At 40.3% G+C, this 17,627-nt stretch overlaps 1 protein-coding gene across 1 annotated transcript in view; it reads right to left on the bottom strand.

Annotated features, from left to right (window-relative positions):
* Paxbp1 (PAX3 and PAX7 binding protein 1) overlaps positions 1-6,752 on the bottom strand; it is a 33,163-nt gene extending 26,411 nt beyond the window's left edge. The window contains exons 1-3 of the mRNA XM_013027512.1: positions 6,199-6,752; positions 4,113-4,241; positions 2,566-2,742 (exon numbers count right to left, since the gene is read on the bottom strand). Coding sequence (XP_012882966.1) covers positions 2,566-2,742; positions 4,113-4,241; positions 6,199-6,562 — 670 coding nt within the window. The 5' untranslated portion in view covers positions 6,563-6,752. The remainder of the gene's footprint in view (positions 1-2,565; positions 2,743-4,112; positions 4,242-6,198) is intronic.
* Positions 6,753-17,627: the final 10,875 nt, after the last annotated feature.

Raw genomic sequence — 17,627 nt, 5'->3', positions numbered from 1 at the left:
GAGCATTTGTGCTCTAAGCTAATGCTCTACCACTTTTGAGTCACAGCTCCACTTCGAGTTTTCTGGTTGAGACAAGAGTCTCACAGACTTGCCTGCCTAGACTGGTTTTGAATCATGATCCTAAAATCTCACCTCCTGAATAGTTAGGATTATGGGCCCTAGCCATGGGCACCCAGATTGTTACTTGGTCTTTAACTCAGGACCTGGACACTGTCCCTGAGCTTTTGTGCTCAAGTCTAACACTTTACCACTTGAGCCATAGCTCCATTTCTGGGTTTTTTTGGTGGTTCACTGGAAGTACAGTTTCATGGACTTTCCTGCCCGGGCTGGCTATGAACTGCTATTCTCAGATCTCGGTCTACTGAGAACCAGGACTATCATGCCCACCAGCACCCAGCCACAGTAATGTAGTAATGTTCACTACTGGTACCTTGTCCCAAACCTTATCTATAATCACTTGATTTTTTTTTCATTTTAAAAATATAGATGGGCAGGAAACCAAAGCACTTTTATTAGTTTTATATTTTTAAGAAATAAAAATAATTAAGTATTTGTAAACTGGAAAACTGATATATAAAAATGGTACCCACAATCTCATGGCTCCAAATAAGTACTTGATTTATAGTGCATTTCTCTTACAAGCATTTTTTATAGTTCACATGTAAGTATACTGAATATGTACTTTTGTGGCTAATTGCTTTTTATATTAATCCATTAAGTTTTTCTCCATGTTCTATACACATAATTTTTAAGGATTTAGCAGTCTGCACTAAACAGATAAAAGCATAATCAACCATATAATCAAAGTAATTGACTTCTTACCTACAGCAAGAATTAATCCTTTGCTATTGATCTAACTGCTATTGTAACACTAAGTAAATATTATGTAATTTATGAAGTATTTCTCTTCCTGGGAGATTTTTCCCCCCTTTTACCTTCTGCAATGGTATTGCAATTAAGCCATGATATGGAATTACAAAATCAAGGGTAGGAGCATCTAGAAATCTATTCCTATTGTAAAATGACTTTCTATAAGGACTATAACAATTTGAAAGCCACTAGGGAGGTATGTATATAATTTGTAGCAAGTTCCTATTCCAAAGTAGGCATTTCTAAATGTTACATTGATACTTCTTTTACATGTAACTTGGCTATTAAATGCTCAATGTTTTCTAATGAAATACATAAAAATATTTTAGGATCAATTAACATTTACTGAAGGTTATTTGCTTTAATCACACAATTGCCTGTCTATAAATAAAGCCTGTCTTAAGAAAGCTAAAAAACATCTACTTTTCACATTTTCTATATTTGCAAGAAGAAACACCCTATCTTCAAAGATGTCATAATACAAAGGATTACCTAGTCAATGTTTTACTGAATAATCACTTTTAAAGACAGCCCATCCTCTGGGCACCAGTGAGTTATACATGTAATCCTAGATATTTGGGAGACTAATGTCAGAAGGATCGGGGTTCAGGGCCAGCCCTGGCAAAACAAAGATTGTGAGAATCCTCCCCATTCCTCAACCAAGAAGTCGATGCAGCAGCAAACACCTATCATCCTAGATAGGTAGGAGGCTGAGACAAAAGATCGAAGTTCCAGGTAAGCCTAAGCAGAAAAGCAGAAAGCTGGGTATGATAGCATGAGCCTATCAAACCACCAAAAGGCGAAGTCTAAAGCAGGAAAGGAAAGAAGACTTAATCTTTTTTTTTTTTTTGGGTCCGGTTATGGGGCCTGAACTCTGGGCCTGGGCACTGTCCCTCAGCTCTTCAGCTCAAGGCTAGCGCTCTACCACTTGAGCCACAGCGCCACTTCCGGCTTTTTTCTTTTTACTTATATGTGCTGAGGAATTGAACCCAGGGCCTCAGGCATGCAAGGCAAGCGCTCTACCACTGAGCCACCTTCCCAGCCCCAGAAGACTTAATCTTAAAAATAACTAATGCATTATCTGTCTTTAGGAGGGTAAGGAGGTACACAGTAATGAAGAGACACAGGGTGAACAAATGCAGCAGTGGTACCCACTAGACACTATGTTGAAAATGAACTACATAACTTGTGGGTAGGGACAGGAAAAAAAAGCTGGGAGAGAGTAAGGGAAGGGCTAACATTGTCCAAAATGAAATATATACTCATTACCTGACTTATATAACTGTAAACGCTGTGCACATCACCCTTATAATAACAGTATTTTAAAATATCGAAACAAAAAACAAAAAACTACGAACAGGATGGAAGCTCAAGTTCAGCAATAGTGACTGCCATGTGAGGCCCTGGGTTCAAACCCCAGTACTGGGGCTGGGAAGGTGGGTCAGTGGTAGAGTGCTTGCCTTGCATGCCTGAGGCCTTGGGTTCAATTCCTCAGCACCTCATAAGCAGAAAAAGCGGGAAGTGGCATTGTGGCTCAAGTGGCAGAGTGCTAGCTAGCCTTGAGCTGGAGAGCTGAGGGACAGCGCCCAGGCCCAGAGTTTAGGCCCCACGACCGACAGAAAAACAGTACTGCCAAAAAGGTAACCCATCTTTGAGGGCTTAATTTAATTCTGAGAAATGCTTGCAGGTACACACCTGGACGAAGAACATTCAAAGAAGATAATGCATTTGAAAATGCCCCGCCAGCCTTGGGCTTTTCTTCCTCCTTCTCACTCTCCATATCCATTTCATCTTCCCCATGCTCACTGATGAGAACTCCATCTTCTTGACTTGCATCCTTAATGCGCCCTGCTTTGTCCAGAGGCTGATCATCTGAATTTGTAAAAAAAAAAAAAAAAAAAAAAGGTAATTAAAATAAACTCAAACTTGGCTGCTTCTTTCAAAATACGGCAAAAGCATATATTAATTCTATCAATTTTCCTTTGGAATGTTTCTCAAAGATCTTTTTCTGTCTTTTTCTTCTCCTGCACTCAGTAATAACTTTTAACTCACTCACAATTTCCCAGAGTAAGAAAAGACTCAGTCTTGCTCAAGTGAGACCTTTATAGCCCAATATTAATGGATTAAAAATGGCCCTAAAGTTTAAATTGCTTTAGACCTCCAATCTCTCCCCATTCCAATCCATGCTTCATGTTAACACTAAGTGGAAGTTTCATTTTGGCAGTACCAACTCTAAACATACTAAATATCCTTCACAATCTGCCAACAGTGTATCATGCATACTGAACCTTTAAACTACTTTGTTCAAAATTCATCTACTCTCCTGGCAAATGTACTTGCTCTTTCCCTAAACACTTTTGTCATTCTAATCTTTGATGACATGTAGTAGTTTCCTTCTATTTTCTGGAAGTTTAGCTATCAAAATCCAACTTGATACCCTGCTTATCTACAGAACAGTCCTCTTCTGAAAACAAAACTATGGTCACCCTTTGGACCAGTCATTGGATATTTTACTCAATACTGACGTTACATAGTCACATGATTTTGTCTCCACAAGTAAATTGTAGATAGAGCATTCTGGTTCATATTAAGCCTGTAAGAACCTAGAAATTAATTCTATTTTTAACTCTATAAAACCAAAGATTTCTTTCAATCAGTTGCCTAATAATTCAGACCTTAGCGTATTATAATGAGTCTACTTTCCTAAGGACAAAACAATTGCTTAAAAGTCTTAAACTCAGGGGCTAAGGGTATACAGGCCAGAGGTAGAGTGTCTGCCTCTAGCAAAAGGGGAGGGGGAGTGGGGAAGAGAGAAAGGGGGAAGAGAGAAATCTAGGAGAGAAAAGGGAGAAGGAGGCTGGTTGGTTTAATTTTTGGAGAGAGGGATATCAGTACAATGTATCTGTCTCATAAGGCTGATGAGTGCCAAAATGACCAACACAAATAGAAATAAAACCAAAGGGGTTGAAAACTCATCTTTATGAATCTATGTATCTTTTCAAACAGGAATATACCTGCCTCAGGTTAAAATGAGAAACTATCTCTGTATGGGAGCAGTGTATATACCAGCAGGAATCCAGCAGCAACACTCTGTGTCTTGAGAGGCATACAAAAGTATCTGAGCACTAACTAAACTGTATATACTGCTATTCAAAGTAGACACTTGAACCAATTCACAGTAACTTCTCAAATCACCGAGAAAGGTGTCATTTTATCATTTAAAGAATCGGATTAGTACTTACTGTCCGTTGATGAGTTCAGTTCTGTCTTAATCTTTGATTTTTCAAGATCTTCTTTGTATTCTTTCTTGAGCAACTTTACTATCTTTTTGCTGTAACTTGATTTCTTCACTTTGAAAACCTCTTCATTTTCTTAAAAAGAAAATTAAATGAAATCTGTAGCAACCATTCTCAGAATGGTTCCTTCTTTCTAATTCTACCATATGTACATATGTACTATATAAACAAATTCTACCATATGTACATATGTACTATATAAGCAGACATAACATTTACACACCATAACTTGAAGTTACTTTAAACTTACCATAGACTCAAGTTTGAGTTTTAACTTCATAAGTTAATACGCAATAGTGAAACTTCAAGATTTTTAAGGTATAACCTATGTAATTTCACAACAACTTACTGGTTGCCTTAAACCTTCCATCTCAGGAGGAAAAACACAATAACAAATTCACAATGTTTCTATTTAGCCCAGAGCCACTGATTCCACTTGCAATCCTAGCTATTTTGGAGGCTGACATCTTGGACTGCAGCTCAAAGCTGGCCTGCGCAGGAAAGTCCATGAGACTCTTGTCTTCAATTAACCACCAAAAAGCCAGAAGTGGAACTATGGCTCAAGTGGTAAAGCTCTTGCCTTGAAGTGATAAAACTAAGGAAGAATGCTAAGGCCCCGAGTTCCACACACACATACAAAAATCCAATTATTGAGGAATCTGAAAGGATATACTGAAAAATCATTGGTGTTGACAAGTCTGAGTAAGTCTACATCTATCAGCAACTGACAGTATTTCAAGACTTTTAGTGACTTTTCCATCCTCTTCCATTTTAAACTTTGAAAGTCAAGCGCATAGCCCGTCACTAAATAGTGCATGTGTCAAAGACAAAAACTGGTTTTACCCCTCTCAAACAAAATTAACTTGTAAAAGCCAAATATAAACTGCCTAACCTTATTAGACATAAAGAAGCATCTTAATTCAGAGATGCACAACTTCCTAATTTTTTTTTAACATGGGATTGGTTTACATACATTCAATTGGTCGGGAAGTAAACATATTTTAAAGCTCATTTGGTTGAGACCAGAAATCTCAATCTCCTGCAGTTGACTAGTCTGGCATGCTGCAGATTATAGAAACTGCCTCACCCAATTTCACCGTTCCAAATGCCAAGACCAAAGCAGACATTTGCTACCCCTATTTGCTTCTTTGGGAAAACAGCCTCGGGGAGCATAAGGAACTGTCCCAAGGTCACTTAGAAGCAGAGCTGCAAATCTAGACTTCTTGGCCAGACCAACTTCTCTCCTGTTCTCAAACCCAGCCTTTCCTGGTCAAGGATGCCAACGAGGCTCAGGCACCGTGGCCTGCAAGTCGGGCTCTGTGATTATGCCAGCAGACAGAACTCTCGCCGGGCACAGGTGGCTCACGCCTGTTAACCCTACCTACTCAGGAGGCTGCGATCTGAGGGTGGCCAGCCCTCAAAGCCAGCCCGAGGAATAACGTTCCTGAGACTTTCATCTCCAATGTTAACCACCAGAAAGCTGGAAGTGGACTTGTGGCTCAAGTGATATGAAAGCTCAGGGACTGCGTCCAGACCGAGTTCAAGCCTCGAGGCCGGCACCAAACATAAATTAAATAAATAAATACATTTCTCTCCAAAACATCCCAGCAGGAGGGAGGCAAGATAGGGAGCACTGAATTTCCACTTCAACCCAGAATGATCATGGAATAGCTCCAGCCCCAAGCCCGTAGAAAATGCACAAGACGGGGGTGGGGGGAGGGGGTGGAGGTAGGAGGAAGAAGAGGAAGAGGAGGAGGAGGGGGCGGAGGAGGGAGAAGGGGAGGAGGAGGAGGAGGAGGAAGAAGAAGAGGAAGCGGAGAAAGAGGCAGAGGAGGAGGAGGAGGCGGCGATTGTTAAGGCTGCCCATGCGGGCAGCGCGGGAACGCAACCTCAGTCGGAGCAGAAGGCCGGAGGCGGGGAAGGATCCGCCAGCGCCGGGGCGGGCAGGGGCCCATCGGTTCCGGGGTGGGAGCGCCCTCGCCGCGGAGGGGTCCTGGGGTGCGGGTGCGGGGCTTTCGGGCGCGGCGGTTACCTTCCTCCTCGTCCTGGAAGCTCAGCAGGCTGGCCCTGGGCACCTCTTTGTTCTCGCGAGGCCTCTTGCGCGGCTTCAGCCCGTTGCCAGGCTCCGAGCCCCCGGGGAAGCCTCCCCCGGCCTCAGCCCCGAGGCCAGGGGTGAGCGTGGAAGACGACGACGGCGGCGGCGGCGGCGGCGGCGGCCCCGGGCCCAGCAGCGAATCGCTCCCGGGGGCCCGGTCGCCACCTCCAGGGCCCGGGTCTTCGCCGGTAGCCGGCGGTGGCAGCAACGGTGGTGGCTCCTGCTCCTCCTCGCGCTCCCGCTCCTCCTCCTCCGAGTCGTTCCGCTTGCGCACGTTCACTCGCCGGGCTTTTCGGAACATCCCCGCGGCCCCGCACAGCGGCCTCACCCCAGATCCCGCACGGAGTCCCGGCAGCCCTGAGCACGCGACTGCGCACGCGCGCTCTCGGAGCTCAGGCCAGGTCGAATCTCCGCTCCACGCCCCCGCCCCTTCTTTCCGCCGCGCACCACCGAGAGCGCATGCGCCCGTGCTCACAAGCTCCCTCAATAGGTGGAGAGAGCGCGCCCTGCACCTGTTAAGTCAATTTTTGCATCGCTCTCTGTCGGCCAGGAGGACTATTGGCACCGAACGCTTGGGCTTCTAAGCTGGTCACAAAGAGGATCATAGAGATGGGAGGACAGAGTGTACCATGTCCTTTCCGAAGATCTGGCTGCATTACGTCTTCCGCACTTTCGCGCGGGGGGCAACCGAGCCAACCTCCCGCCAAGGACTGGGCTGGGCCGGAGCGGGGAGAGGCGGAGCCAGAAAGGGAAGCCTGGTGTGGAGGGAGAAAGTGTGTTGCCCTAAAACTACGACGTGAGGTGTCACTCGGGTGATTCTCAGTAACCCCATTGATACTTTGTATTCCTACGGCTTTGTGGCCCCCGGGCTGGGTCAGAGACGGTAGAAGCCTCGTTAATCTGGGGTGATGTCTCCCCTTCCTGCGCGCCCCCATTCCCTTGCTTAACCCCCCCCCCCCGTTCTGAGAAAAGTGCTTTAGTGTTTTGGAAATGATGACAAGTTTGCTAGCAATTTCTGTGACTTACTGTTCGCTGAAACTTAGTGAAGGGAAATGGGGGGCGGGGTTTGGACATGTTTTGACAGTTTTCAGGCTTGTGTCACAAAGGGACAATCTTATTTGTCAAGGCCTTAGGGTGATGGCCTATGAGGCTGAGCTCACAGGCTTTCTCCTTTGCATCGTCAGACTTCAAGCAAGTTTATCCTTCTGGCGTCTACTTGTGTTTGTGAATTCCTTTTCATGTTTCAAAATACAAAAAGCACTCAAAATAGTGAGAAAAGGACCCCTCCTGTGTGGCAGTTTTAACAGCTTCTCATAAAAGCAAACATTCCTGTTTTAATTTAATTACTTTTTTTATACAAGTGGTATGTAAACTGTTCCTTTAGTCTAACATGAATTGGAAAGTGTTCAGTATCCACCCTTTAAAGCCTTGTCTCACTTAACCAGTTCTTTTTTTTTTTTTTTTTTTTGGTCAATCTTGGGGCCTGAACTCGACCTGGGCTCTGTCCCTCAGCTAAGCTTCAGCTCAAGGCTAGCGCTCTACCACTTGAGCCACAACACCACTTCCAGCTTTTTCTGCTTACATGGTGCTGAGGAATAAAACCCAGGGCCTCATGCATGCAAGGCAAGCACTCCTTCCCAGCCCCTTAACCAGTTTTATAACATTTGATGTTCGGATTATTTCTGCTCTCTGTGAATGCTAGGGAAAAAAAGGATATCTCAAACTGTGAGGTTTTGTGTTGTTGAGTCCTTTGAACTAAAGGAGAACTAAGGTCTCTAACCCTCCTGTTTCCTTGTCTTTCTTCCACAGCACCTTACCTTGCTAGGCAACTTTCTCTGGAATTTATAGTATTAAAGATAGAGGCCCACAAAAGAGAACTCGGTTGTCATAAATCCCCTTCCCAGAGTCTCATCAAACAGAAATTAATGGTATCTCAGGAGAAGAGACTGGTGGTATACCAACTGGAGTACATCACACACACACCCCTGTTTGTTTATTTTGGGTGTGGGATATCTGGGCATTTTACACCATAATTAAAATTTTTCCCTCCTGTTAATCTGTTGTCAGTTTATTTCATAGACTCAATTATCAAACCATCAGAGGATAGAAGTTCTTCCTTCCCCTACACTCTCATCATCAATGCTACTGTGAAATGTTATCATAACTGCAGGTTGTACTAAAATTGGTATTGCTGAATCCCAATGCATGTATTTTTTATCTTGCTAATTCTAAATTGGACTTTATAGAAGTGGTATAATTTATGCCTCTATTATAAAACAAATGTTTGCATACACTTGACCTTCAAAGTGTCACTGAAATTTAAATTTTGTGTTGGAGCGGAGCATCCCAAAGCCTCCCACATCATTCCTTTATATAATGTGATTCTTTGTTGTAGTTTACTTTGATTCAATTTGAAATCTTCCCACCTAGCACCCAGATTTGAAGCCAAGAGCATCCTCCAACATTTTCAATCTCCAGTTAATAGGAGACTTCCTTCCATTCTACTCACATTACTCTCAGTTCTCATATTCTGACTGTTAAGCATTAGTGTAGGCTCAGATTACAACCAAATGTTTCACTGAGGAAATTGAACTCCTATTTTCAATAACTAAAGGCTCAAATTGTACCTTCTCAGCCCTCAGACACCTTGGCCAAGAAACAGATTTGCAGTAAAATGATTAGGGTAGAGGTAGCTGAGATAAGTCCCAGAAGCAGAACATTTTACAACATCAGCCTAAAACTTATAAAAAAAAAAAAAAGACACTCCTTCCCCATTGTAAAAGTGTTAATCAGGTATGTATAAAGGGAAGACTATCTATCATTTTATTAATGCGTCAAAATATTCAAAGACAATATATTTACAGCTTTGACAATCTATCTTTTCAGCTAGTTAAAGGGAGAAGTTAAATGTTTTAAAGTTACTTTGCTTCCTAGGAAAGGCAGAATTCCTTCTACTGGACATAACACTTTATAGGAAGTAAATGTCTGAAACTGATTAGCTGCTTTAATTGCTTATCAGCTGCTATACAATCGGAAAGCAATCATTTGATAAAGTACCCCCTGTGCTTTGAGTATTAAATTAATTTGGTTAATAATGTAGTATATGTTTTCTACTTAGTCTTGGAGTGTTTCTAGTATTTTGGGAAAACAAAGACAGTTTATAGAGAACTGTCACATCAACTCCGGTTTGAATCAAAAAGTTCTTCTTAGAGTCATATTTCTAAGGTTTTCTACTTAGTCTTGGAGTGTTTCTAGTATTCTGGGAAAACAAAGACAGTTTATAGAGAACTGTCACATCAACTCCGGTTTGAGTCAAAAAGTTCTTCTTAGAGTCATATTTCTAAGCAATAATTTCCAGGCTGTCTCCTACTTACTAGTGGCTTCACATGGATTTATTAACTCATAAATTCAGACAAACTAAGCAGGTCAATCTTGTTTGCTGAGTCAGCCTTAGATCCTGTAGTCAAGACTACCAAATGTCATGTCTATGAACTTCCGAAAATTTGCCCTTAATGAAGACAGCAAGGACAATGCATTCAAAATAAAGTTGCCAAAGGCTCATTTTGGGGAAGAAAAATATGGTCCTTTACTTGGATATTCTCATTTTCTTGCTCTTTAGTGGTAAGATAAGAAAAATCTATTTACTTTTTCAAATAATAGTAGAGGAGATTTTTATGTTTCTGGAGGAACTCACTAAATATTTGTTAGCTGAATGATATTGAACATTGTTTTTCTGATGACAGATGTTTTATCCTATTTGATGTAAATATTTTTTACAGGCTAGATCCCTTTATTTTCAATTAACCTCAATGTATTTGTTATAAGTTATTGGGTCAGATTAATTCTTTAAAGAACACCTCCCCTCTACCTGTAAGAGCTACCTCATCTAAAGAGAAAGCCCTGGAAGCCAGAAGGCTGAAAGGCTGGTTACATTGTCTGTACTGAAACAAGGTAATTACATTTGTATGACTCAACCACCTTTGATCAATCAGATTTCCCACTTGAAACAGACAATGCTGGGACTATAATATACTTAAAAGCTATTTTTAAAAAAGCCTTAACTCAGAAACCAAGAAAAGTCATAACAACTCTGAACCCAAGAAAACTAGTCAGTGTAGCAAGAGAGAAGGAAGCCGGTGTGGGGGAGAGCAGAAGAGGAGAGAGTACCAGATTAGATTCTCTGACCTTTCTAGGTCCTTGTTCTTGACTATCCAAGAGGCTGAACTGTACTCATCTTTGTGTATTCCCTTAGATACCCATGGAATACTTATAACAAATTTCATTTTGGTTTTTGTTGTTGTTGCTAATGCTATTTTATTTTGTAATGCATATACATTTGCTTAAAATGGCCCAAGTTTATTTCTATTAAAACCCCTAGGACTACTAGCGCTAATAGCTCACACTCAAGAGAGTGAGCTTTAAGAATCATGGTTCAAAGCCACGATGAACAGACAAATTTGAAAAACTCTTCCTTACCTCCCAGTAAGAGACTCTCCTCTCCCAACAAAGAGCTGAAAGTAGAGATGTAGCTTAAATGGTAGAGTGCCAACTATTGAGCAAAAAAATCTAGTGAGAATGTGAAGTTGGGAGTTTGAACCCTGGGGAGTGGGGTGGGAAAGCCACAACCCTAGGACCTGTATAAAAAGCTCAAAGAACAAGTAATCCAATTAATAAATGGGCAAATGAATGGGACAGACAGCTCTCAAAAGAAGTACAAATGATTAATAAATTTGTGATGGACATAAATGTGTATTCAGTATCCTTGTCCGTAAAGGAAATGAAAATCAAAGAACACAGAGATTCCATCTCAGCCAAAGAGAATCATCAAGAAATTATCAAGAAAAGTGGCAAGAAATATTGGCAGGGGGAAGGGACTTTATACCCTGTTGGTAGGAATAAAAATTATGTAGCCACAAATCAGTGTGGAGATTTTTAAGAAACTAAAAATAGAACTACCATACAATTTCATGATACAACTTTTCGGCATATATCCAAAGAAGTGTAAATCAACATACAAGAGGGATACCTGCACATTCATGTTTATGGCTGCACTACAGTAGCCTAGGTGCCTGCCCACCAACTGATGATATATATATATATATAGATAAACATATATAAACTATATATAACAACTGATGGCTACATAAAATATGATTCATATAACCATGGAGTATTCAACCACAAAGAAGAATGACAGTATGTCATTTAAGGGAAAATCGATGGAAGTGGACAACATTGTGCTAAGCGAGGTAAACCAAACTCAGGAAGGCAAATGTTGAATACTCATATGCAGAGTCTAGACCTAGAAATACAAAATTTGGCACAGTTGTGAAGAAGGAACTGTTAATGAGGGGCAGCAGGTAGAAAATGGGGAAAAGTAGATGATGAGGATGATATTATAGAAGTATATTATTTGAAAATAGCATAAAGAAAATAACCTAAAAAGAGGGAAGGGTAATTAAGAAATATATATCTGGGCACCAGTGGTTCTTATCTGTAAACATAGCTACTCAGGAGGCTGAGATCTGAGGATCAGAGGTTCAAAGCCAAAACACCAAAGGTGAAACTGGTTCAACTGTTAAAGCACTAGCTTTGAACCAAAAAGCTCAGGGATGGCACCCAGCCCCTGAGTTCAAGCCCCGGGACTGGTGTGCATGCACACACACACACACACACACACACACACACACACACACACACACACATGAGTAATATAGATGAGGTACATTACAAAGTACATTATATGCATATAGATACCACACTGAAACGCCTTGTTACAATTAATTTGTGCTAGTACAACTTGAAAATAAAAAACCTAGGGCCTAAAACTTTTTAGGAAAAAAGAATTCTAACAAGTTATTTTATATTATTGTTAACTTTGTAGTACTAAGGTTTCAGCCTTGCATTTTCCAAGCTGTTACTCTACTATTTGAACCACATCTCTATCCCAGCTTTTTGCTTGTTATTTTGGAGATTAAATGTAGTGAACTTTTCTGCCACATGTCCCTCAAATGGTGGTCTTCCAGATCTCAGCCTTAGAGTAGGTAGATCACTGACATCCAGCTATTATTAATTTCATTTCGGCAATTATGCAATTGGTAAGTTTGCTAGTTTTCACTCAAGTAAAAAATGAGAGACTTTTCTCTTTCTCAACTATGTAGGTAACTCAGAGTAACTACAAATAGAGACATGAACCTCCATCCACAGCATGTGACTGCTAGTAGTTAAAAGTGTCAGGATATTTCTAGGTTGGTAGTTTAGGTCAGAGGCAGAGCATGTGCTTAGCATGTCTGAGGCCCCATGTTCAATTCCCAAAACCTTTTACAAAATCATCCACTTCAAACCACTTAACTTTAACATTGGTTCTAATTCAGTAAGGTCATCTTTCTATCACACCATTACATTGACTCAGTCCAGATTTAAGATATCCAGAGGTTTTGTTCTCTTCCCCCCCCCCGCCTTTTTTTGTTGTTGTTGGTGGTGGTCGTGGGTTTGAACTCAGCCTGGGCACTGTTCCTCAGCTCTTCAGCTCAAGGCTAGCACTCTACCATTTGAACCACAGTGCCACTTCTGGTTTTCTTGTGGTTTATTGGAGGTAAGAGTCTCATGGACTTTCCTGCCCAGGCTTTGAACTGTGACCCTCAGATCTCAGCCTCCTGAATAGCTAGGCTTATAGGTGTGAGCCACCAACACCTGGCTTTGTCCTTGTTTTAAAAAAATACTATTTAGAAGAAAGTTTTGGCCATACATGCCAATGGCCATTTAAGTATCGTAATCACTAGAAAATGTGTAAGGTTTTCTAGGATTGAAACAGAACATTTCCTGCTAGATGATTAACAAGTACTCCAGAGTGACTCCCTTATAAATTTTTCTTAAAATATGCCATGTTTTAAGTTTCAATTAACAGTTGAACTTGTATACAATTCAGTATCTTATATTTTCTTTCTTTCTCTCCTCCTTTCTCTTTCTCTCATTTTCTCTTTTTCTTTCTCTTGTCTCTTTCTTTCTTTTTCTTTCTCTTTTTTCTTTCTTTCTCTCTTTCTCTCTCTCCTTTTTCTCTCTTCTTTCTTTCTTTCTTTCTTCCTTCCTTCCTTCCTTTCTTCCCTGCTTGCTTACTTGCTTTCTCTTTCTTCTTTCTTTCTTTCTCTCTGTGCCAGTCCTGGAGCTTGAAGTCAGGGCCAAGGCCCTGTCCCTGAACTTCTTTTGCTTAGTGCTAGCACTCTACCACTTGAGCCACAGATCCACTTCCGACTGTTTTGGTGGTTAGTTGAAGATAAGAGTCTCATGGACTTTCCTGCTTGGGCTGGCTTTGAACTGTGATCTTCAGAACTTAGCCTCCTGAGTAGCTAGGATTACAGGCATGAGCCACCAGCACCTAGCAGTATCTTATACTTTCTAGTGTTGTGTAAAACAAAGTAACCAAAGATACTATAGTACTCATAGATATTTAGGTTACAATCACAATGAACACTTTAAATATATCTAAGAATTGTATAGGTATATTTCCCTCCCTCTCACTTGTCCCTGCCCTTTCTTCTCTTCTCTCTCCCTCCTTCCCTGACCCCTCCCTCCCTCCCTCCCTTCCTTCCTTCCTTCCTTCCTTCCTTCCTTCCTTCCTTCCTTCCTTCCTTCCTTCCTTCCTTCCTTCCTTCCTTCCTTCCTTCCCTGGGGTTGGAATTCAAGACCTTCCACTTGCTAGGTAGGTGTTCTACCACTTAAGCCATAGGTCTGTCATGTATCCTTTCTACTTATCACCTATATAGAATCAGTGTCATTTATACATGTCTGCTTCTCCTGGAAGAAAACAAAAGTGGGTGTTATTAAAAATAACAGAGTTATTAACATCCTTTCTCAATATAAAAAGTAACAAATATTTCTTCTATATTGCTTAGTTTTACTAGAAGACAGCCAAGTTAAAGTAAACTTATAGTAAGATTATAGAAGAACTGTATAGAAAATGAAATTAATTTGAATTTATTAAAAACTAAGTTTTTAATAATCTCAAATATTAAAAACTAACCTCTTCCTACCTATGAAAGTACTGTTCACACATTTTAGAAATTTAGAAAATACAGAATGATACAAAGAAGAAAATAAAAATTGCTTGTAATCTTATTAATACTAATTTTTGATGCATCTCCTTCCAGAATTGTTACAGAATTATTCTCTCCCTCATTTACTCTTAGTGACTTCAGTATTCCAGTGGATATTATTTTGCATGTTTGTGTGTACATCTGTGTATACTGGTCCTGGGCTCGCACTCAGGGCCTAGGCACTGTCCCTGAGATTTTTCACTCAAGGCTAACACTCTACCACTTCCACCATAGCTCTACTTGTGGCTTTTTTGGTGGTTAATTAAAGGTAAGAGTAACACAGATTTTTCCTCCCCCAGCTGGCTTCAAACTACGATCCTCAGATCTCAGCCTCCTTTGTAGCTAGGTTACAGTCCCAGCTTCCTTATAATTTTATGGCCTTGCATCACCTTTAATAACCCTATCTACTAATTCACTTCAGCCACTTGCTGTAATTTTGCCTCTTTCCTTCCCCACGTTACTGAGGATCTTCAGTTATGGGAGTCTTCCCAGTGACTGTACCGCTCCTGCCTGGCAAGCTTCCTCCAGCCCTGTCAATCTGCAGTGTGTTGGGCTTCATGGGCCAAGATCACAGTCACACTCCTGCAACATCTTCAATTCTCTTGTTTCTTATTCTTTATTGGACTCACCTAGCACAACTCAGCCATTGCTGAGATGGACTATGGCCTTCTCATTGTCTATTCCTGATTAATAAACTTTTCCTGTCGTGTTAAATTCATAAATACCAATTTAAATAGACATAAAGTATTTTCAGCATGTATTTCTTCTTGGTGGCATATTGTAATATGCCTTGTTCTGATTCACACAGATGAATTGGCCAAAAGTTATGTAAGATTGTAATGGTATAATCAGTGAACTGAAATGTAGATTGGTAGATAGAGAATTTTATCCTCTCCAGAGACTAAATAATCTATTTCTTCTGTGGAACATTTATAACTATCAATCATTAGTCTGGAAACAATTGTTTTAACTGAAAAAAATTCTCCAAAATAAAGATTTTACAGTTAAATTCTCCAACCAGAAGAAAAGCTAAATGATAAACCAATCCAAGAAGTTGAGCAACCCTTCCTAATTTAAAAAAGAAATCTTTAACTACTTGAGAATTAATGGATAGTTATCTAAACCTAAAAATAAAAAAATACATTCATTGTCAGGCACCAGTGGCTCACGCCTATAATCCTAGCTACTTAGGAGGCTGAGATCTGAGTATCACGGTTCAAAGCCAGCCCAGGTAGGAAAAGACCTCGAGACTCCTATCTCCAATAAACCACTCAGAAAACAGGACGTGGCACTTTGGCTCAAGTGGCAGAGTGTAGCCTTGAACTGAAGAAATCAGGGACAGTGCCCAGGCCCAGAGTTCAAGCCCCATAACCAACAAAAACAAAAACAAACAAAAAACATTCATTATACATTATCTGCAAACTCTAGAAATTAATCATAGTTGATATTTCACATTAATTATATGGTTTATAGCTAACAGGAAGCTCAGAATAATGTAGACCTTTAAGCTAAGTTTGTACTTACAAAAATTAGGCTGGGGGCATGGCTGAAGTGGCAGAGCACTTATCTAGCAAACACAAAGCCCTGTATTCTACTCCTAAAAACAAAAAATAAAAACAGAACAACAACGTAAACAAGACTTTGCAGAAATATAGCTAGATGTGGTGGTCCATGTGCCTGTAATCCCAAGAGACTGAGGCAGAAGAATGCAAAGTTTAAGACCTGAACTATATAGCAAGATCTTGTCTCACAAATACCTGAAACATCAAGTAATACAAAAGTAAAGCATCCAACCTCAGCCACTAGTAAAATATAGAAAAACAAAAAATCTTAGAGAAAACCCCTCTTAAGCCTAATACAGTAGCATAAAATACACACACACACACACACACACACGTGTATGTGTGCATGTGCACACACAAGTTTAAGTACAACTAGCTGTAGAAAAGAATCCTAATCCATTAGATGATAATATTATGGACCAATTAGAGATAACACATTTGAATTGTACAGAACACAGATATACATGATAGAAAAGTACAAATTACACAGGACTGACCCAAGGATTGCCTAGACTCTTTAAAAGACCAGTAAAGAGAAGGAAGGAAATTTCTTTTTCCCTAGCCAGTGTGATGATAGAACCCTGTGCATGCGCTTTCTACTACCAAGCCACATCCCCAGCCCTGAGATATCTAAGAGGAATAAACACACTTTGTGTTATCTGTGACCACAAGGCTCCTTTCCCATCAATTCCTCCTCCACCAACCCAATAAAATAACACTAAATGCTTTAAAATGTCTCAACACAAGACAAGACACACAGAGTGAGCTACTTCAGATATAACTCTATCTGTCCAGTGTTCTGAGTATGCCTTCTTGCTAAATTTAACTTTCCGTACCAGGAGAGGTGATGCTTATATAACTGCTGTATCTCTTCTCAGAGACTTGCATGTTATACCCAATGAGTAAGCACATAATTCTTTATGAGACTGGGTCTCACTAGGTAGCCAAGGCTTGATATTCACTATATATCCCAGGTTGGCTAAAACTTGAGATCTTTCCATCTCAGTTTCCCAACTGCTGGGATTACAGATGTGTGCTACCCTGCCCAACTTGTAACTACATAATTATTCACTGAGAAGATAGAATTCTGGAGGAGAACTAAACTTACAACCTTACTTGCATATACCTTCCTCCTTCTTGTCTCCACTCATGAAAGTTTTCTTCCTATCAAAGGTTGATTCATTAGCTTGTACACTGTATTCCATTTCCTATGAACTTACATGCTCTGCCCTCTGTGGTTTTCTGTCTCATCAACCCTTTCTACTGTGTAAAAGAACTTTGGAACTATAAAAAGTTACCAAATGTAAAGTAAATATAGTTGTATACATTATTAATAAGTATCCACTCAAATTCACTTTGTTACATTTCCAATAACTAATGACTATATACATATACATATATATATATATATATATATATATATATAGTTTTTACTTTTCTCTCTCTGGCTTTCTCCTTTTTTCCCCTTCTTTGTCTTTTTTTTCCCCTGACTCTTTAATGATATCTCTGCAGAACAATGTCAATAATGAGGTCATTACATTTTTTCTATTAAAATTCATCCTTTGGTTTTCATTTTGGCCTAATTTAAATGCTGACATTATGGACTCTTGCTAATTAGTCTGAATGGCCAAATCCCCCACCAATTAAGCAAATGTAGAAATTCCAGGTTATTTTCAGTTATCCTGTGTGAATGTGAAGATGAAAAAGTGAA

Source organism: Dipodomys ordii, unplaced genomic scaffold, assembly GCF_000151885.1.
Source record: "Dipodomys ordii isolate 6190 unplaced genomic scaffold, Dord_2.0 Scaffold104, whole genome shotgun sequence".
In the NCBI taxonomy this organism is placed as follows: Eukaryota; Metazoa; Chordata; class Mammalia; order Rodentia; family Heteromyidae; genus Dipodomys; species Dipodomys ordii.
This window is presented reverse-complemented; position numbering and strand designations above follow the sequence as displayed.